This window comes from Esox lucius, chromosome 5 (assembly GCF_011004845.1).
Source record: "Esox lucius isolate fEsoLuc1 chromosome 5, fEsoLuc1.pri, whole genome shotgun sequence".
Lineage (NCBI taxonomy): Eukaryota > Metazoa > Chordata > Actinopteri > Esociformes > Esocidae > Esox > Esox lucius.
Window position 1 is genome coordinate 37,784,377 of NC_047573.1, and position 23,474 is coordinate 37,807,850.

The 23,474-nt window shown below is 43.9% G+C and overlaps 1 protein-coding gene across 4 annotated transcripts in view; it reads right to left on the reverse strand.

The window, feature by feature from the left end:
- Positions 1-17,142: 17,142 nt before the first annotated feature.
- Positions 17,143-23,474, reverse strand: part of adgra1a (adhesion G protein-coupled receptor A1a) — a 98,116-nt gene continuing 91,784 nt past the window's right edge. For 3 of the 4 annotated variants that reach the window (XM_034292050.1, XM_020044734.3, XM_020044735.3), the window contains exon 7: positions 17,143-22,357. In XM_034292050.1, coding sequence (XP_034147941.1) covers positions 20,833-22,357 — 1,525 coding nt within the window. In that variant the 3' untranslated portion in view covers positions 17,143-20,832. The remainder of the gene's footprint in view (positions 22,358-23,474) is intronic. The other variant, XM_034292051.1, reaches the window with a different exon arrangement.

Below are 23,474 nucleotides of genomic sequence, written 5' to 3' on the forward strand. Positions count from 1 at the left end.
TCATTCATCTTCTTCCGCTTATCTCACCCTATCTCTAAAGGATCGCCCAGCCACCCTGCGGAGAAAGCTCATTTCGGCCGCCTGTATCTGGGATCTTGTCCTTACGGTCATGACCCAAAGCTCATGACCATAGGTGAGAGTATGAACGTAGATTGACCGGTAAATCGAGAGCTTTGCCTTGCGGCTCAGCTCTTTCTTCACCACGACAGACCGATACATCGACCGCATTACTGCAGTAGCTGCACCGATCCGTCTGTCAATCTCCTGTTCCATCCTTCCCCATGAGACCTCTAGATACTTAAACTCCTCCACTTGAGGCAAGAACTCTCCACCAACCTGAAGTGGGCAAGCCACCCTTTTCCGACTGAGGACCATGGCCTTGGATTTGGAGGTACTGATTTTCATCCCAACCGCTTCACACTCGGCTGCAAACCGTCCCAGTGCATGCTGAAGGTTCTGGTTTGAAGGGGCCAACACGACAACATAATCCACAAAGAGCAGACGAAATCGTGTGGTCCCCAAACCTGAGACCCTCCGGTCCCTGGCAGCGCCTAGAAATTCTGTCCATAAAAATTACGAACAGAACCGGCGACAAAGGGCAGCGCTGCCGGAGGCCAACATGCACAGGAAACAAGTCTGACTTACTGCCGGCAATGCGAACCAAGCTCCTGCTTCGGTCGTACAGGGACCTGACAGCCATTAGCAAAGGACCCAGGACCCCATACTCCCGATGCACCCTCCACAGGATGCCGCGAGGGACACAGTCGAATGCCTTCTCCAAATCCACAAAACACATGTGGATTGGTTACGCAAACTCCCATGAACCCTCCATCACCCTGTAGAGGGTATAGAGCTGGTCCAGTGTTCCACGGCCCGGATGAAAACCACACTGTTCCTCCTGAATCCGAGGTTCAACTATCGTCCGTATTCTCCTCTCCAGTACCCTGGCATAAACTTTCCTGGGGAGGCTGAGAAGTGTGGAACACACCCTCCGGTCCCCCTTCTTAAAAAGAGGGACCAACACCCCGGTCTGCCATCCCAGAGGCACTGTCCCTGACCGCCACGCAATGCTGCAGAGGCGTGTCAACCAAGACAACCCCACAACAGCCAGAGACTTGAGGTACTCAGGGCGGATCTCATCCACCCCCAGTGTCTTGCTACCGAGGAGTTTCTTGACTACCTCAGTGACTTCATCCCGAGTGATGGACGAGTCCACCTCTGAGCCCTCAGCCTCTGCTTCCTCAAATCGGCGGGATTGTGGAGATCCTTGAAGTACTCTTTCCACCGCCCAACGACATCCCCAGTTGAGGTCAACAGCTGCCCACCTCCACTGTAAATAGCATTGGTAGGGCACTGTTTCCCTCTCCTGAGGCGCCGGACGGTTTGCCAGAATCTCTTCGAGGCCAGCCGATAGTCCTTCTCCATGGCCTCACCGAACTCCTCCCAGGCCCGAGTTTTTGCCTCCACAACCACCCGGGCTGCAGTCCACTTGGCCTGCCGGTACCCGTCAGCTGCCTCAGGAGCCTCAAAAGCCAACCAGGCCTGATAGGCCTCCTTCTTCAGCTTGACGGCATCCCTTACTTCCGGTGTTCACCAGCGGGTTCGGGGATTGCTGCCTCGACAGGCACCGGAGACCTTATGGCCACAGCTCCGAGTGGCCGCTTCGACAATGGAGGTGGAGAACATGGTCCACTCGGACTCAATATCTCCAGCCTCCCTCAGGATCCAGTCGAATCTCTGCCGGAGGTGGGAGTTAAAGATCTCTCTGACAGGAGACTCGGCCAGACGTTCCCAGCAGACGCTTACAGTACGCTTGGGCCTGCCGAGTCTGTCCAGCTTCCTCCCCCGCCATCGGATCCAACTCTCCACCAGGTGGTGATCAGTTGACAGCTCCGCCCCTCTCTTTACCCGGGTGTCCAAGACATACGGCCACAGGTCAGATGAAACAACAACAAAGTCGATCATCGACCTACGGCCTAAGGTGTCCTGGTGCCACGTGCACTGATGGACACCCTTATGCTTGAACATGGTGTTCATTATGAACAAACTGTGACTAGCACAGAAGTCCAATAACTGAACACCGCTCGGGTTCAGTTCAGGGGGGCCGTTCCTCCCAATCACGGCCCTCGAGGTGTCACTGTCGTTGCCCACGTAGGCGTTGAAGTCCCCCAGTAGAACAATAGAGTCCCCAGTCGGAGCCCTTTCCAGCACCCCTCCCAGAGACTCCAAGAAGGTCGGGTACTCTGCACTGCCGTTCGGCCCGTAGGCACAAACAACAGTGAGAGACCTATCCCCGACCCGTAGGCGCAGGGAAACGACCCTCCAACACATGGCAGCAGAGCTGGGGGGCTATAAGCAAACCCACACCAGCCCGCCGCCTCTCACCATGGGCAACTCCAGAGTGGTGAAGAGTCCATCCTCTCTCAAGGAGTGTGGTTCAAGAGCCCAAGCTGTGCGTAGAGGTGATCCCGACTATCTCTAGTCGGAACCTCTCAACTTCACGCACAATCTCAGGCTCCTTCCCCGCCAGCGAGGTGATGTTCCACGTCCCTAGAACTAGTTTCTGTGTCCAGGGATCGGGTTGTCGAGGCCCCCGCCTTCGACTGCCGCCCGATCCTCTACGCACCGCCCCCTTATGGTCCCTCCTATAGATGGTGAGCCCACGGGAAGGCGGCCCCACGTCGCTCTTTCGGGCTGAGCCTGGCCGGACCCCGTGGGGAAAGGCCCAGCCACCAGGCGCTCGCATTCGAGCCCCAACCCCGGGCCTGGCTCCAGGGTGGGGCCCCCGGCTGCGCCATACCGGGCGACGTCACGGTCCTCAAAATGTTTTTCATCATAAAGGGTTTTTGAACCGCTCTTAGTCTGACTCGTCGCCCAAGACCTGTTTGCCTTGGGAGACCCTACCAGGGGCATATAGCCCCAGACAACATAGCTCCTAGTGTCACTCGGGTACTCAAACCCCTCCACCACGTTAACGTGGCAGTTTATGGAGGACACATTACATACCATAGAAAACAAATGTAAAATGAATGAAGGTCATTGTTGCTGGTTTTACAGATGACAGAAATCTGCACAAAACGTAAGTGGATCAAGAAAGTAAAACAGCAACTAAACCTCTGGTACACTCTTTGGCATATGGTTCTATAACCTTATTAAAGGGGCAATATGTAAGATTCTTACTGTACTATTAGCATAAATACAAGCCGACATGACCAGTATACTTCTGCAGTTAATGTTTTAAGTTAATGTTTAAAATGATCTTTTTCTACATAACTTATCTGAATGCCTGATATATTCCCCATTTATACTTTCTTGCCGATCTCCCTATCAGTTCACAGTAACTTGTAATACTCGCTCTAGACTCTTGAAGTGCTATCCTTCCCACCAAAAACCACCCTGAACTAACTAATTCTATAGAGTGAGGGGAAAAAGTATTTGATCCCCGGCCGATTTTGTACGTTTGCCCACTGACAAAGAAATGATCAGTCTATAATTTTAATGGTAGGTTAAAATGTCAGAACCTTTTCCAGCTTTAATGTGACCTATAATGTGAACAATTCGATTGAAAAACAAACTGACATTTTTTAGGAGAAAAAACTAATAATTTGTTTTAGCACCTTTAGATTTTATTACAGCACTTAGTTTTTTGGGGTAGAAGTCTATTAGCATGGCTAACTTTTCTTTGCAAAAGTGCTCCAAATCTGTCAGATTGCGAGGACATCTCCTGTGCACAGCCCTCTTCAGATCACCCCACAGATGTTCAATTGGATTCAGGTCTGGGCTCTGGCTGGGCCATTACAAAACATTAATCTTCTTCTGGTGAAGCCATGCTTTTGTGGATTTGGATATGTGCTTTGAGTCGTTGTCGTGCTGAAAGGGGAACTTCATCTTCAGCTTTCTGACGGACGCCTGATGGTTTTGTGCCAAAATTGCCTGGTATTTGGAGCGGTTCATAATCCCTTCTCCCTGAATAAGGCCCCGGTTCCAGTTGAAGAAAAACAGCCCCAAAACATGATGCTGCCACCACCATGCTTCACTCTGGGTATGTTGTTCTTTGGGAGATGTGCAGTGTTGTTATTGCGCCAAACATACCTTTTGGAATTATGGCCAAAAAGTTCAGACCATAACACATTTTCCCACGTGCTTTTGGGGACTTGATGTTTGTTTTTGCAAACTTCAGCCAGGCTTGGATGTTTTTCTTTGTAAGAAAAGTATTCCGTCTTGCCACCCTACCCCATAGCCCATAAATATGAAGAATACGGGAGATTGTTGTCACATGTAGCACACAGCCAGTACTTGCCAGAAATTCCTGCAGTTCCTTTAATGTTGCTGTAGGCCTCTTGGAAGCCTCCTTGACCAGTTTTCTTCTCGTCTTTTCATCAATTTAGGAGGGACGTCTAGTTCTTTGTTATATCTCTGTTGTGCCATATTTTCTCCACTTGATGATGACTGTCTTCACTATGTTCCATGGTATATCTAATGCTTTGGAAATTATTTTGTACCCTTCTCCTAACTGATATATTTCAACAATGAGATCCCTCTGATGCTTTGTAAGCTCTCTGTGAACCATGGCTTTTGCTCTGAAATGCAATCAAGAAAATGTCAGGAAAATCCTACTAGAAGAGCTGAACTTTATTTGTGATTAATCAGAGTCACTTTAAATGATGGCAGGTGAGGGTGTGCACACTTATGCAACCAGGTTATTGTAAGGTTTTTATTTTTCATTTTTCCCCCTTGAAGATTTCAGTTTGTTCTTCAATTGAATTGTTCACATTAAAGGTCACATTAAAAGTGGAAAAAGTTCTGATATGATTTATCTTTCTCTCATTCTTTTACATCACAAAAACTTGGCATTTTTACAGGGGTGTGTAGACTTTTTATATCCACTGTATGTTCTTTTTTTTTTTTTACTATTTAACTGTATAATCTATTCCAAGTAATTTCACCTTGAATCAATGTATATTCGACCCGTAGAATCCGTAAAATATCTACCAGTCTTCCAACAGTGTTTTGGTCACCCACAACCTTTTGTTCCTTCAACAATTGCTGACAAACTCCAGTTGTTGCTGAGGAATTGACATACAGCAGATGCCTGATTTATTAGCTCTTTGATTGATTGTTTGGCATTTGGTAAAGAGACTGACTAATAGGTTGGTGTATTGATTGTATCTAGAGTAGTGCCATTCAATGCCACAGTGATGCGGCACAAGCAGTGCATGCCATGGTCAGTAATCTGAAGGAGGCAAAAACAGAGATACAGGTCTGCAGGCTTGTGCAAGATTCTATATAGGTCAGGCTCGTATCAACGATGTCTGTGCAATGCTTCTGACTTCCTGCTAAAAGAAGTAGTTCAGGTCATTAAGTGGCCTAAGGGTGGGGGGCAGGGGGAAAAGGAGGAGGAAGGATCCTTATCCAATGATAAATGAAGTGTTAACATCCATAGACAAAAAAGGAGCACAATGAAGCGGGATTCTTATGAAATAATTATTTTTGTACTTTCACTTAAATAGTCAGCACATTTTAAATCTAGAATTAATTAAATTAGAAATAATTTTAATATCATGAGTACAAAACAAGTGTTTTTCATAGTGAATCTCCATTTCAGATTGTAATTGCTACACAAACAAAATTATGTTTTTTGATGTGGATCCAAAATTGTATTGTGCAGAATTTTGTAAAACTCTGTGAAAACAACTTACGCAGTGCTTGTTTCGTTTGTGGGAACTGTGTAGCAGCCTTAAGGCACACACTGTGTAGTATGCTTTTGACAGTACACCAAATTATATTTTATTTCCTTGTTTGCATTTAGTGATAAGTTTTTTTCATTCAATTCAAACATTAACATTAAATAAACTTGAAGTGGCACTTTATTTGCTTATTTTCCTTTCACAGAATGACCATAAGACAATAATGTTACTTTATATATTGGAATGGGACCAGAAACAGCAACAAATTATGACATGCACATGACAACAAGTTCTTTGTTTGTCGGGTTTATCATTGTTTTTTTCAAGAGTTAGGATCTTTGTTCATTGACACAAGTTTAAGGAGAGGAAGACTTTAATCGACATGATATGTACTGAAGGCTACATGCATTTTTCAATTTACATTAGCAGCAGAATGTCATGCTGAGAGGGTATCACAATGCATATTCGCTGTAAATACACCAGTATAGCCACTAGCCAGGATGTACACTAGAGCAAAGTGACTTTTCATCATAATTATCAGTATTATATGTTTCAAAAATGTAATCAACCACACTAAACTGTTCAACAATGCAACAATTCACAAGGATGTGCCAACAATTAAAGGGTTTATTTTCTTGTCTGTATCCCAAATGTTATGCTTCAAGACAAAACACATAAGAGCCGGTCTTCACCAAGTAGCCTATCAAAACCTCCATACAAATATACAACATTACACAACACAACTAGACAAAATTATTTTATAATCAATATCATTGATGGCTTGTATAGGTGGTAAGAGCAAATTGATACTTAAACATGGAAAGTGAATTCACTGGGGAGCTGTGATAAGCTATTTTATATGTAAGAACATATCTTCTTTCTGTGTCTTGTGATTTGACAACTCATTTACAATTAAACTATGCTTCAATAGTTTGTTTGTTATCGTAGCCTGCTGATAACAAACAGCTTTAGGTTGCCTTGAAAAACACATGCACTCTGGTCTTCTCTGGGTCTGGTCCTTAAGTCAAGTACCTACTGAATATGTGCTGTTAGCAAGCAAGAACACCCCTTGACATTTTTCAGTTTTTATTGTTTATTTGACATGTTTTATCATATGAAGATATTTGATCTTTTTTTCAGCAATAAAGGTAACCTAAAAAAACAATAGTATTTTTCAAGCATTTAGGTAATTAAAATAAACAGTAATGCGATTTTCTTATCTTGAAACAGCTAGTACCCAATACTGCAATCATCCTATCAATTTGGTAAATTTATATGATACTTTTTTATTATAGAGTAACTCTACGTCCAGACTTGCATAGATTAATATACAAAACATTTGCCAAGATCTAAAAAGCCTGCTGAGGCAAGTAGGATTGTCCATGCCCATGACTTTAGGAGGGGTGATGGAACCATTTTGAAGCAATTTGAAGTCAACCACTCCACTGTGACATATAATCTACAAATTGATAAATACTCAAGAAATTGAGAAAATTCCTGTTCACTGGCAATCTATCCAGGATGTCCAACCAAGAGCTGACGGAAATATGCCTTAAGGATGCACTGCTGAAGTGTACCACACAATGTCCCCTGGAGTGAAAGGTGTGGTTATTTGGTTGCAATGCCAGACAATGTTTTGATGAAAATAACCCTATTTTAAAGTATGCTGGTTGGGGCATTTTTGGTTGCGGCTGCATTGTCGCCTCAGGACCTGGCCAGTTTCCATCAAATCAACCACATTATACCAGAGAACACTTGAGGAGAATGCGCGGTCGTCTGTCAAGAAAACAAAAAAGCTGAACCAAAAATGGCGCTTGTGTTCAATTGTATGAATGGCTTTTGTGTATGTCTCTCTCCAGGTTTAATTAACATCTTTAACAGGCTCTTGAACACTCATCAAGTTTAACACAGTACCAATGGCATTTATTACAATGACTAATACCAGTGACATTTTGACATGAAGGATCAGTAAACATGCTATAGTAAATTTGAACTGTGTATTAATGTAAGAATTTTAAGAAAATACAACATCTTTACCAGTTTTGTTCTTTCTCCATCTCAAATATCACTCTCTGTCTTTCTGATAGTTAACATCTTAATCCCACAGTCATTATATAATTTAAAAGCCAAAAAAAAACAATTTCTCACTGTTGGATTCTGTCCAATTTTGATCCATGAACAAAATGAATGCAACTGGTAGTCAGGGTAGAACTTTATTTGTATGAGTCCAAGATGTTGATCTTCCATAGTTCTTACATGTTCTCCAATAATTATAAAGTTAACACAGTCTTTTATGCCAGGACACATAGGAGGCAGTCAGTGGTCATAGCCAACCATTACACAGTCCATTATTTCCAATAAGAAAGATTTATCCCTACAAAATACCCTTGTATGGTATGTTCCAACCAGTGGAGGCTGCTGGTCTTTCAAAGAGGGGAAGCTCATTTTTGGCCTACATTATATCCCTCTGATGGTCTTCATTTGTTACAAATATAATTTTACTCTGTTTATTAATGGCTTCGCTAAAATCAGGTTCGACAACATAAGCAATGTCTGCCATCGTGCGCAGTTTCACCCGCGTACAACGCTAGCACTGTATATGAATAAATTAATGAATGAAAAAAAAATATTAAAAAATAAATAAATAAACGTTGTAAAACTGAAACAAGGATTATGGTGTAGCCTATAATTGTGTGAAATGTATGATGCAAATCGGCTAGCAATTTCGCTAAACAAATATCAAGAAATATTGCAGCAGTTTGTCTTTCCAATACACTTGAGAAATCCGCGATGGTACTGAGCGAGAAATAGCTTCAGTGATTTCTTATAGTACAGACTGCTGTCAGTCAAAATGAGATGCAGTTTGACAGATCGTCAGATCCTCCAATCATCACACGGAAGCCCAGAGTCCGGGCCAGCCCACTCCTCATTCACCCCCAGAGACACTGAGCGTCCGTGGGCGGGACATAATCGCAGCATTTATCCAATCACCGTCTACTTTCGGAGAACTGAAAAAAACTGTTCAATGGACACCCGGCTTCAACAGGGAAATGCACTGTGACGCTGCGGGATTGTATGGGAAGAAAATCGAGTCAGCCGACCTGTAGCTGATTGTGAACTAACTAGTTTTAGAGATGAACGTGTTTTAACGCATTTTTTGTCAATAAAATGTTTACACAATAGTGCATATTTGACCATAATTTTTTTTTACATTATAGGGGAAGCCGAGCTTCCCTTGCAAACTTGGTCTCTTCATTTCTTCTGGAGATGTAGATTAATCTTTGCATGGTAGAGTTTTAACTTGCATTTGTGGATGCAGTTACTTACTGTGTTCATAGACAATGGTTTTCAGAAGTGTTCCTGAGCCCATGCAGTGATGTCCACTACAGAATCTTTACTTCTGGAAGACTCATCCTGCTCTTTTTATACCCAATCATGTTACTGACCTGTTGCCAACTAAGCTGATTAGTTGTGAGATGTTCCACCAGGTTTTTGTTAAGAATGACACAAACTTTCCAGTCTTTTGTTGCCCCTGTCCCGGGTTGCTGGCATCAATTTTCTATTGAATATAGGGTTTATATGAGTTTGCACAACGTTGCATTCTGTTTTTCTTTACATTTTACACAACTTTTTGGAAAGGGTTGTACATGACAATGGGTTAGAGTGCATACTGTCAGATTTATTTTGACTGTATGGTCATCCATATCAGATTAACCCTTCAGAAAATTCAGTACATTTTGTCATGTGCGTATATCTCTCCCCCAGATCTAATTACATGCAGTTGTTTCACCTCATCTAATTGCTCTTGCTCTGACTATTTTGTCTCTCTTCCCATTTCTCTTTATCACTCTATCATTCTGACTCACACACACTCAACATCAACTGACATGTTTGGTGGTATGTCCTTTATTACTCTGCACACAGGGCTCAAATAAATAGGTCATACAACCATCCAAACTCTAAATAAAAAATGGGACTGAGGGTAAAGTGACTTCTTGCAAAGCATGGACAAGGCATCACCAGCATGACTGCAGGGAGTGACTACATAGTAGAAAGCACACTGCTTGTCTTTGGCCAGGTGAACGTGAATCACAAAATATTTGGCTCAGTTTCAGTCACATTTTCTCTTGGAATATAATGTTACCTGTACATTTACAGCCTTATTTCAACATTAGCATTGTCAGCTTAAAGGATGATTTCATTGTTTTTAAACTTGCTGTTTGATTGTTACTAACCCTGGTCTTTTGGCTAAGAATGTGTAAAGTCATGCGATGTTGTAAGTAAATATTAATTTGCGCTTGATTCATAACAAAAAATCTAACCCATGTCAGTCTACAATAATAGATTCAGTGTAAAACTTTTGTTTCATAACATAACTTTCATCCATAACAAAGCCTTGTAACCCCTAACCGTATAGTGTAGAGATGAAATATGGCCTGCTGACAGTAATATAAGTTTCTGTGCCAGAAAGGAGAAACAAATGAAGATTTCATTTTGCTATGGACAAATTTTGATGGGACACAAAGAGGATTTCTTAATAGTAACCCCAGGGTACAAGTTAAACTAACTCAATAGTAGACGGAAAAACATTTATTTCACAAAATGCTTCAGCAGACCGTTTTATCCAAATAGAGGTCCCCTCCATGAACTGCCACCTTAACGTGGTGGAGGGGTTTGAGTACCCGAGTGACCCTAAAAGCTATGTTGTCTGGGGCTATATGCCCCTGATAGGGTCTCCCAAGGCAAACAGGTCCTAGGCGACGGGTCAGACTAAGAGTGGTTCAAAACCCTTTGATGATGAGAAAAATCTTGAGGTCCGTGACGTCGCCCGGTATGGCGCAGCCGGGGCCCCACCCTGGAGCCAGGCCCAGGGTTGGGGCTCGTACGCGAGCGCCTGGTGGCCAGGCCTTTCCCCATGGGGCCCGGCCGGGCTCAGCCCGAAGGAGCGACGTGGGCCCGCCTTCCCGCCTTCACCACCTGCGGGAGGGACCATAAGGGGCCGGTGCGGAGAGGATTGGGCGGCAGTCGAAGGCGGGGGCATAGACAACCCGATCCCTGGACACGGAAACTAGCTCTATGGACATGGAACGTCACCTTGCTGGCGGGGAAGGAGCCTGAGATCATGTGTGAGGTTGAGAGGTTCCGACTAGAGGTGGTCGGGATCACCTCTGCGCACGGCTTGGGCTCTGGAACCACACTCCTTGAGAGAGGATGGACTCTTCACCACTCTGGAGTTGCCCATGGTGAGAGGCGGCGGGCTGGTGTGGGTTTGCTTATAGCTCCCCAGCTCTGCCGCCCTGTGTTGGAGTTTACCCCAGTGAACGAGAGGGTCGTTTCCCTGTGCCTACGGGTCGGGGATAGGTCTCTCACTGTTGTTTGTGCCTACGGGCCGAACGGCAGTGCAGAGTACCCAACCTTCTTGGAGTCTCTGGGAGGGGTGCTAGAAAGTGCTCCGAATGGGGACTCTATTGTTCTACTGGGGGACTTCAACGCCCACGTGGGCAACGACAGTGACACCTGGAGGGGCGTGATTGGGAGGAACGGCCCCCCTGATCTGAACCCGAGCGGTGTTCAGTTATTGGACTTCTGTGCTAGTCACAGTTTGTCCATAACGAACACCATGTTCAAGCATAAGGGTGTCCATCAGTGCACGTGGCACCAGGACACCCTAGGCCGTAGGTCGATGATCGACTTTGTTGTCGTTTCATCTGAACTGCGGCCGTATGTCTTGGACACTCGGGTGAAGAGAGGGGCGGAGCTGTCAACTGATCACCGCCTGGTGGTGAGTTGGATCCGATGGCGGGGGAGGAAGCTGGACAGACTCTGCAGGCCCAAGCGTACTGTAAGGGTCTGCTGGGAACGTCTGGCCGAGTCTCCTGTCAGAGAGATCTTTAACTCCCACCTCCGGCAGAGCTTCGACTGGATCCAGAGGGAGGCTGGAGATATTGATGTTCTCCACCGCCATTGTCGAAGCGGCCGCTCGGAGCTGCGGCCATAATGTCTCCGGTGCCTGTCGAGGCGGCAATCCCCGAACCCGGTGGTGGACACCAGAAGTAAGGGAAGCCGTCAAGCTGAAGAAGGAGTCCTATCAGGCCTGGTTGGCTTGTGGGACTCCTGAGGCAGCTGACGGGTAATGGCAGGCCAAGTGGACGAGCGGAAGAGATTCTGGCAAACCGTCCGGCGCCTCAGGAGAGGGAAACAGTGCCCTACCAACGCTGTTTACAGTAGAGGTGGGAAGCTGTTGACCTCAACTGGGGATGTCGTCGGGCGGTGGAAGGAGTACTTTGAGGATCTCCTCAATCCCGCCGTCATGTCTTCCATTGAGGAAGCAGAGGCTAAGGACTCGTCCATCACCCGGGCTGAAGTCACAGAGGTGGTCAAGAAACTCCTTGGTGGCAAGGCACCGGGGGTGGATGAGATACGCCCTGTGTACCTCAAGTCTCTGGAAGTTGTGGGGCTGTCTTGGTTGACATGCCTGTACAACATTGCGTGGCGGTCGGGGACAGTGCCTCTGGGATGGCAGACCGGGATGGTGGTCCCTCTTTTTAAGAAGGGGGACCAGAGGGTGTGTTCCAACTATAGGGGGATCACACTTCTCAGCCTCCCCGGGAAAGTTTATGCCAGGGTACTGGAGAAGAGAATACGGCCGATAGTAGAACCTCGGATTCAGGAGGAACAGTGTGGTTTTTATCCGGGCCGTGGAACACTGGACCAGCTCTATACCCTTTACGGGGTGTTGGAGGGTTCATGGGAGTTTGTCCAACCAATCCACATGTGTTTTGTGGATTTGGAGAAGGCATTCGACTGTGTCCCTCGCGGCATCCTGTGGAGAGTGCTTCGGGAGTATGGGGTCCTGGGTCCTTTGCTAAGGGCTGTCAGGTCCCTGTACGACCGAAGCAGGAGCTTGGTCCGCATTGCCGGCAGTAAGTCAGACTTGTTCCCAGTGCATGTTGGACTCCGGCAGGGCTGCCCTTTGTTGGCGGTTCTGTTTGAAATTTTTATGGAAAGAATTTCTAGGCGCAGTCAGGGGCCAGAGGGTGTCAGGTTTGGGGACCACACGATTTCGTCTCTCCTTTTTGCGGATGATGTTGTCGTGTTGGCCCCTTCAAACCAGGACCTTCAGCATGCACTGGGACGGTTTGCAGCTGAGTGTGAAGCGGTGGGGATGAGAATCAGTACCTCCATATCTGAGGCCATGGTCCTCAGAAAAGGGTGGCTTGCCCACTTCAGGTTGGTGGAGAGTGCCTGCCTCAAGTGGAGGAGTTTAAGTATCTAGGGGTCTTGTTCACGAGTGAGGGAAGGATGGAAAGGGAGATTGACAGACGGATCGGTGCAGCTTCTGCAGTAAACTGTGTTTTCATGACTATATCCCATTGGTGTCTACGTTTTCATAACACTTCCAAAATAGCAAACATTCTGGGTGGAAAGCTAACAGAAAGGTTGCTAGATTAAATCCCTCAGCTGGCAGGAATATGAATATTTGTTGATCTGTCCTTAATTGCTCCCAGGTCACTGTAATGTCTGCTCCGTGTGGCACAGCGGCTTCCCTTCCTCTCCCACGATCCACCTTGCCGGTGTACTAACCACCAGCACGTGAGTGATGGCAGCAGCGCATCCTGAGGACACCCCTGTTTCCGATCTGTTTAGTTGTGTTAGTATTCTGTTGCGCACCCACCGCACCTCACAGATTATTGTTGGTATGTTAGCTACCGTGCTTATGTGCTTATTTTCAAACTCCCAAAAGAAAATCATTTGCTTTGTTTATGCTTTGAATAAAAGCATAAAAATGGCAGAGCTTATATTTAGTAAAATAAACTATAATTATCTAAAAAAGGTTTAATGATTTGTGAGCTGTTTAATTTCACCTAGGGAGAATGACAGATTCATACATTGTGCTAAAATACATTAATTAAAAAAGGCAAACATTACTCTTTAAATCAGTTTTTATATTAAAGAAAAACTGGCGTTAAGTCACACCAGCCTTCCCATGGCCTGAAATAAGGTACAGTACTGCACAACATGCACATTTTTCAAAGGTACTGAGTATAATGATGGTTATGTTTCTTCCTAATAATATTATCCTTTTTGAGTTAATCAGAGGGGTGATGTTCTTTTCCATGTTGAGTTTTTGTAATGCAAATGTTGACTGTATCAATGTGTTATGCACAATGTCCTGGTAACTTTGATTTTAAAAAAAACCCCACTTAATATAACATTTATCCCTGTTTCAAAAAGAGACTGTTTAGCATAGCAACTCATTATTCAAATAACTTTTTAGAATATTGTATGTAATGTAACAAATTAAATGTTCATGGTTACTGTGTTTTTCTATTTTGTCAGACGACTGGAGGATATTGTACTTTGATGGCATTCCTTAAAACCAGGTCCGCTGGTCCATTCCATTTCTCTTCTAAAAAATGTGAGTGTTTTGAACAGTTTGAGCTATCGGCTGTTAAGACCGCTTAAATTTAAGAAACTCTGTTTCCCTCAATTACACTCACAAATTTGCATGACTTTTCTACACTCAATAATTACTTAATTATCTACTCTAATATTTTCATGAACTAACCAATACCATTTTGATGCATAATTGATTCTGTAACTACAAACCAGACAACAAAATGTTTCGGATTTTACCTCTGTCAAAAAAGGTGTGCGTTATTTAGGTGTGTTAATTACAAATCCTAGGTTCCCACCCTACTACAGAGTTTTTCCTAGCCATTGTGCATAAATATCTTCTTGTTGTTTGTTCTTTGGGTTTTAGGCTGGGTATCTGTATAAGCACTTTGTGACAAACTAGCATAGTCCGTTCAGACAGGAGACCTGAGTGGTCATTCGTCAGCGACATATCATTTGACACCAGGTATCACTTCTATCACAATCATATTTCATACCGACCAATTAATCATCAGGTTACTCAGTTCTGATGTGCACTGGTCTCACTAGTATGCGGATACAAAACCACCCACCATCCCTGCCTCCACCTGTTTGGTGCTGTGTTCTTTTAATGGAGGATCAGTATTGTGTTAGTCAGTAGTGCTTTTTAAAACACATTGGGTTTTTATAGGAGTAGCATGAATGCCAAATACACTTTTTAATTAATCACAGTTGTTTGCAATTGCATTATAGACTATGCTTTGACTATATTATAACAATTCACTATTGTATCATTTGCTATTCACTATTGTATAAGAAAGTGTTTTAATAAAAAAACGAAGGCCAACATTTCTGATCTCAGAGAGAACCATTAGGGCCACAGGGATGGTTTGGGTTTTACCAGGATACAGGAATACAGGGAGTAGGGTGACAATGCCACTAAACACTTATCTTGAGTCTTGTATGTTTGCATCTTCCCCACTGGCAATGGAAACAAATACGTGGTTCGGTTTGGCAAGACGATTAACCCTAATTTCTTCCTGTAAGATGGGTCCAGAGAAGATGGGTAAAAACAGAAGTCACATTTTTATTGGATCTGGTGTTCAATTACAGAGGGTGGAAAAAATAAATGGAAACACCTAACAATATATTTATATCAAGGACAGTAAATACTGGGCCATCCTTTGCCTTCAGAAGAGCTCCAAACTTTCTTGGAATGCTGTCAGAAGTCTTGAAATGTGTATAATGAGATATTGCAGCATGTGTCAAGCCAAAAAGAGGTAGAAATCTACTCTACGCTGCACACCAGAACTTCCCATAAAATTTGACTTCCCATAAATTTCAACTGAACATGTCAAATATTTCAGTGGAAAATAATGCATTTTATTAGAAATTTTTAGAACCAAAACTTTGTTCCCCTGTTTTAAATAGTTACCAATTTGTTTGAATAATTGTGTGTACAGTAGATATCAAAAAGTCAACAAAGCGCTATTGAAAATGCAGCTATTATTTATTCCAGGACATTGATCTTTTTGCAAGCCAATCTTTGGTGTATTTGCTTGTGTACTTCAAATTGTTTTTATGTTGAAAGGTGACATTTAATTTCACCAATGTGTTATGCAGAATTCATACAAATGTGGGTGTTCTTTTGTTTCTGAGAAATTGCTTCCTTCTTGTCACCCTACCCTACAACTCAGACTTGTGGAGAATATGCGTCATGGTTGTAATTTGCAGGGAGTACCTATTTTGTACCAGACACTTCTGCTGTACATTTTACAATTGGCCTCTTAATGGCTTCCATGATGACAGTTTTACCTTCACTGTAATACATTTTTGAGGGACGTCCTGTCTTGCCTCCCCTTAATAATGATGCTCTTCACAGTGTTCCACGATAAATATAAAGCCAAAATACTTTTATATCCCTCTCCTGATCTGTACCTTTCAACAATAAGATCCAGTAGATCTTTTGTTAGTTTGTTATGGACCATAGGTGTTGTTACAATATGCAACTAAGGAACCTTCAAGGAAATTCTACTGATATGATTTAGGGCTAATCAGAATCACTTTAATTGATGTGAGGTGACAGCAAATTACCTTTGTACATGATTTGGAATGGAACTATTTGAATTTCAACACAGTCACAACCCCATTATAACACACTAACTGCAGATGTAGCCAGTCAATTGACTGATACTCTGATCAGCCATAACATTATGACCACCTGCCTTATATTGTGTAGGTCCCCCTTTTGTTGCCAAAACAGACCTGAACCTTTGAGACATGGACTTCACTAGACCTCTGAAGGTATGCTGTGGTATCTGGCAGCAGATCCTTCAAGTCCTGTAAGTTGCGAGTCAGGGCCTCCATGGATTGGACTTGTTGGTCCAGCACATCCCACAGGTGTTTGATTGGAGATCCTGGGGAATTTGGAGGCTAAGTCAACACCTTGAACTTGTTGTGTTCCTCAAACCATTCCTGAACCATTTTTGCTTTATGACAGGGCGCATTATCCTGCTGAAAGAGGCCAATGCCATCAGGGAATACCGGTGCCATTAAAGGGTGCACATGGTGTGCAAAAATGCTCAGGTAGGTGGTACATTTCAAAGTAACTTCCACATGAATGGCAGGACCGAAGGTTTCCCAGCAGAACTTTGCACAAAGCATCACACAGCCTCCGCCGGCTTGCCTCCTTCCGATAGTGCATCCTGGTGCCGTGTGTTCTCCAGGTAAGCAACACGCACCCGGCCATCCACTTGATGTAAAAGAAAATGTCATTCATCAGCCCAGCCCACCTTCATCCATTGCTCCGTGGTCCAGTTCTGATGCTCACATTCCCATTTTAGGCGCTTTCAGCAGTGGACTGGGGTCAGCATTGGCACCCTGACTGGTCTGCCGCTATGCAGCCCCATATGTAACAAACTGCGATGCACTGTGTTCTGACACCTTTCTTTCAGTACCAGCATTAGCTTTTTCAGCAATTTGAGCTACAGTAGCTCATCTGTTAGATCGGACCACACGGGCCAGCCTTTGCTCCCCACATGCATCAATGAACCTTGGCCACCCATGACCCTGTCGCCGGTTCACCGCTTTTATTCCTTGGACCAATTTTGATAGGTACTGAACACTGCAGACTGGGAACACCTCACATGACCTGCAGTAGTTGGAGATGCTTTGACCCATTTATCTAGCCATCACAATTTGGCCCTTGTCAAAGTCGCTCAGATCCTTACGCTTGCCCAGTTTTCCTGCTTCTAACACATCAACGTTGAGGACAGAATGTTCACTTGCTGCCTAATATATTGTTGAGATCATGATTTTGGGGTCTCATACCCCACCCCCCATTCTTACAAAAGCCTAATCAAGGGGTGTCATTTCACATTGTATACCTTGATTGTTTTTATCATGTGCATTGATTGCATTGAGAGACCAGTTATACAGTATATACTGTAATTTATATTTTGTTACCAGTAAATGTTCTCCTGGATATCAACAGATTGTTGAGACCAAGAGTTTAGTTTTGGGTGAAACTAATTGAATAAATGTGGGAGTGCCTGTTTCTTTCTTTCATTGTTGGAGAAAACAAAGGAAGATGGCATTAGAATTTGGCGCTGGTTCTCCTGTGTTTTCACACCTTTTGGTTAAGAGGTTATAAGGTCCCTGTAACCATAAGACTAAGAGCAACTGTAGTTAGTGTAAGACTTTTGAGTCTTCAACAATATCCCACCCCCTGCCATGATAACGACATTATCTGTATAATTCACTTCACCTGTCAGTGGTCATAATGTTATGGCTGATTGGTGTATAAAGATAATCAGTATGTGCTGATGCAGAATCAGGACTCCCTTTACATGTAACCTTGTAACTACAACAAAAATAGAGGTAAAATACACTGCATTCAAAAAGGCCCTGTTTAGTGCAGTGCTTCAAAAAGAATGGGGCCACATTGGATGCAGACATAGGGCTTGTTTACACTACGAGAGGGAATAAAATGTTAGATATAATTAATAATTTCCATTGAATTTTAATTTACACTGGAAAGTTTGATATGTACCACTCAGGATTGTGCCTGGCCGTAAAATCAAGCTATATCCGTGCAAACTGCACAGACAGTATACACAAATACAGTTCTGACAATTCAAACTAGCAAACCTCTGGAGGGCTCTAACAAAAATGTGGCGCACGCTACCTCAAGTTAGCGACATCTGCAAATTTACACCAAAAATTTTCTTGAGTGTTCTTTGACATATCTTGGAAACTAGCATTATGTAAACATGCCGTAGTCCTGTGAATATGGGAAGTTGCAAAACATTTTGTACAGAGGCCAGACATCCATTCTATATATACACTCCCAGATACATTGTTTCCCAGCCCACAAATACACACAGTCAGTGGCATAGTTAGGCCTGGGCATCCGGGGCTATAGCCCCGGTTCTTTTATGAATAGCCCCGGATCTCAAATTGACCAAAAGAAATAATATAAAAATAGCCCCTGATCAATTAATCTGTAATTCCGATCACACATTGTAGACGTGTAGGCCGACGTGTAGTTTTCGCATGTACATTCAAATCGTACTTTCTGTCCCTGGCTTTGCGGGGGGGTGGGCTAAGCCCCGAATGTATTGTGATCCTAGCGACCCCTCTGCACACATTTTATGGACTTACTGACAAAAAAAATGTTTGTTTAGTTTTTTTACAAAAAATGTGCAGCCTAAATCATTCTATGCCCAAGGTGCCATTAGGTTTGAACCTTTTTTCTGACCATCTGTTTTTTGCACCATGAGGCTTGATTTATTATTTGAAAACTAAACTCAACTAAACTCAACTCTCCAAGGTACAATGTACAAGAGGGGATGATTGTGTTAATTGCCCACTGATTCACTGATTGGTTGATACTTTAAAAATAACACTGCTCAACCATGTCCCTATGTTTGAACTGTTGTATGAAATCCATACTTTTTGCCGGACCGCGTAAGCTGAACCGGCTAAGAAGAGCGAATGTCTCTTACTCAGTGACTGACTGACTGACTCCCATTGTAAAATAGCGTAGTGGTTAGAGATGCAAAGTGTCATGTATGCAACTGGGGTTTGTTTCTTGCCATGGACCAAACAAATTAGGCATTAGGATTTGTGCAGGATAGACTAGAACTTTGCTGGCTTGTGATGGACAAACTGCACTGTTAAGGATGTTGCTCTCGGTTTACATAGTGTAGAGGTTGGCTATTCAACTGTCTTTGTTTTCTAAAGAAAATAACCAGTTTGTTGAGTTTGTTGTCTAACCCTCTACCAGCCCCTTTGACAGGATTTCCAAGACGTTGACTGGCTTTTCAACATGTTAGATTCATGTACCAAACAAATAAAAAAAAATCTGGAACCAAAATAAATATTTGTAAACATGCTTTGTCATTGTGCAAGGAAACACATTTTTTTGTCATCCCAGACATCTGGTTCTCACCAGGCTTTACCAGTCCTGCATTGAAACTGTTGTACATTTTCAAACTTCATAAAACTATGTTTCTGCCCTTATGAAGAAAGAATGGACTTGGCAGTGCTAATTGTGGATTGGATTTCACTCAGAAAGCTGTCCCTCCCCTACTACGTTGAAGACCCTAATAGCATTGGAGCAATAAAAACAATATGGCAGATTCTTCAATGAATCTGAATTGGCAGGTAACACTGGCATTATCACCATATAGCTTACTATTATCTGGTGAGGTTGGCTATGCAAAGTTAGTCAAGGTTTAGTCATCAAAGCTAGCCGATGTAAGGATATTGGGAAGGGAGCAACATTTTAAACAGAAGATGTACAGACAAGCAATTGTTTTGGAACTGTTTACAGTAAGGCAACTTTCATACTCAGATGTTGCAGATGGTCAATTCTATTCTTTGTACTGTATTGTAAAAATACAATTTTATACTAGTATACAGTAAATAATGATTCTTTAATAGCTTGTTACCTTTATAAACCTGCATTATGGTTTGTTGTGTTTGTACTTTCTGTCACTACATGAATAAGCAAGGGCAAAGGTGAAAATGGGAATAAGAATAACGGTAAAGTGTGATTTGTTATTGGTGATTATGTCTACTTTGTTCTCATGTGAAAACGTGGTAGGTGGTGCTGGTGCAATATAGATTTTCCTCCAGTAGTGATTTAGATGGATATCAAAAGTGATACAACCAATCTCAGCCATCGTTGTCTTATTGCAAAAGCCCATGTACCATAGATACATAACACAAATGTGCATATCTGTGTATGTAAACCAAAACACATGCACTCACACATGAATACTGTACACAACCAAGTGTTAACACGTGCAGAAAATAAATAAATCTACTATAAATATGAAGTGAACACCAAGGACATCTTTCATATGGGCTTCCCACAAAGGGCACTGAACAGGAAAAAATATATATATTACAGGTGTAAACAGGTTAGTCATTGTATGGATGGGCAAACCTTTTATGGGAAATGTTGTTTGCAAAGAGTGGGTTCTTAATGTCCACACATAAAGATTTATATAAAGGTGGATCTTGTAGTAGGCGTAAGGGTTGCGGGAGGTGTGTTGAGGGAAGCCACAGCACAGGGACTACACAGTAGTTTTTGTTCAGGGGGCAAAAGGCAAACAAATGGTCACAGCCCCTAATGACTACACAGTAGTTTGGTTCTGAAAGAGGGGTACGATCCATATTAAAAGAGCCTCAGTCTAAGCAGGACTTGTTTCCATCTCAGCAGGACGTCTTGGGTTTGGCAGTTAATCACAGTGGAAAGGGGCTACACAGTGGTCTCGTTCTTCCAGGGCCCGGTCCTTACATTACCTGTGGGGTCCAACCCAAACAGAAAATCCTCCTGTAGGCTCCCGTTGCGGCTAATCGTCCCTCTCCGGCTAAGAGTAGCATGAGGCGCAGGCTTAGCCTGTCTGGACGGCTCCATCTCCATGTGAAGAATCATGTCCTCCTCATGTCCTCCTTTGTCAGCCATCTGGGTGCAGATGTACTTGTCTGTGTCTTCTTTTTGCTGCTGGTCCGCCACAGAAAAAGTTTCAGATTCTGTGGGACAGCGCATGATAGTGGCAAAAGAGTCCACCTTGGGGCAACACACCTGCCTGCAACAGGTTTGCCCCTTGTGACAGGAGGGCGGGCCTTCTAGATGCAGTGATCCTTGACGGGAGAGTCCTAGCTCACTGTGGTAAGAGAGCGCGTCATGTACACTGTGACAGGAGTTTCCCATGTGCATGCTGTGGCAACCGAGCTGTTTATCTAGATGAGGGCTGGGGCAGAGCAGCTGGAGATCTGGGTGCGGGCTGTGGCAGATCAGTGGCCCGTCCAGGTGCACACTGTGTGGGCTGTCCAGGTGGGAACTGTGCATGCTGCCATCCACGCTAGTGGAGGCCATGTGGTAGTTGTAGTCCCTCAGGCTGGGCCGCGTCCGGTTGAACGAGCGCGACTTAGTTCTGTCCTTCAGGCAGCTCTGCAGGGGCAGTGTGGGACGCGGAAGCTCGTCAGGGAGTGACTGTGGACGGATCGACTGGGAGCCCTCGGCGAGGAGTGCTGTCGAGCTGCCATGGATTGCTACGCAGCAGGGCCCTGAGTGATTCTGACCCGGACTCGATGCTGGCTGTAGAAAGGGGGACGTTGTTGTTTTATAGTGTGTGGCGGGTGTGTGGAAGAGGTGTGGCGACAGCAGCGGCTGTTTACCTGAGCAGGGCGAGTCGGCGTGGCAGTGGCCCTGCGATGGCTGTGGGTGCTCTTGGTGCACTTGTCCTTCTGTGAGCGTGCCACCATTCACCTCTTGTGCCTTGCTTTTCGACGGGCAGCAGGCCCACCAGCGATGCCACACATCGTCCCGCTTGGCGCAATGCTGGATGAGCAGGAACAGCCCTAGTGTGACGGAAAATGCACCATAGAGGCAGCTGAAGATCATGTCGAGGAAGTGACCCTGTGACACAGCCAGTGCCCCCAGGGCCCATGTGGCCAGGTACAGGAAGAGCGTGAAGGCTGTAGCCCGGAGCTGAGCCTTAAAGGAGTGCTCATTGGCCAGCACCGAGACATTGAATGGCTGGCATCTGTCGTGGTGACCACCTGTCTCGTCTGGATCGGACCCCGTCTGGTGGCAGTGGAGAGTCTCGGCTGAGGCCAAACGTTGCTGCTCCTCCGTCATCAGCTTTAACTCGTACTTCCTCTCCGGGTGGCGCTTGAGCTGGATGAAGGTCCACAGGAAGTAGATGCACATGACCAGTACCAGGAGGGCCATGGGGCCATAGAAACTGCCCAGACTTGGCTCCCACGCCATCCAGCAGCTGCATATAGGCACAAGGGATATGTCAGTTTACACCACTGGGCAATAATATAATTTGTTTTACATAAATCTCATAATGGAACAAATTAATTGCCTGTTTAGAGTCCTACTATTATACAATGGATTACGTGATTTGATTGTGAACGACAAAATTTTGCAACCCTTTGATTGCTGGGCCAAAACTCATAGTAATTCCATTACTGTAATTATATAATGATAATGTCATGATTGATTGTGTTATGTGATTTGTTAGGTTACCATATACACTGTATGTAAACCCTGTTTTCACTGTTTCTTTATGCCTGATGAATGCTTTGACCGATACTTTGCAACTTGTTCTTTAAATTACATATATTTCAAGGATCAACCGTGTGGAGGCTATTTCTCATTTTAATCTGCATAGAAATCATCTTTACTAGTTTGCAGGACGTTTTAAGCTAGCTACTTGCAAACAAGAATGCCCCTTTTTGTGTGTGCTTATTTTGCTTACCCCTTGGTGCAGCCATAGGGGCAATATGAACAGTAGACATCGGCAATTAATGTTTTAGGTTAATGTTTCAAATAAAAATGTTCTACCAAATTAATCAGAGTGACTAACATATTCCCCATTTAAACTTTCTCATCGGTCCTTCTATCAGTTTGCATTGACTTGTCATCTCCTTATACTCGCTTTAGACACTTGCAGTACTATCCTTCCCATCCTAAACCACCACTAGCTAGTATTATACTGGTCTATTTGGTTAGGGAAGACAAAGAGGAGGCAAGTCATGTTATTGTTAAGAGGCAGAATTCTACACAGTGCCCTTTTAAGTAGATAAAAGGCATAATCTCCAAGGGGTTTAATGCTTGCATAAGTGAGGAATACAAATGCAATTCAAGAAAGAAGTATACTGTTAATTTTGCAAAAATAAATCCATGACAAAAGTTAAACAATTAAACTATTCTGAATTCATATTCCTTGAATGGGACACGGTGAACATTTCTTGACCATATATTCAGACTTTCAAACTAGCACTGTACAATAATGCCAAAAGTTAGTGACAAATTGGTAGAGGGGCTGCAGGAAATCAATAGAAAAGTGATGGAGCATTAGTATGGGACCTTAGAGTGGAGGCTGG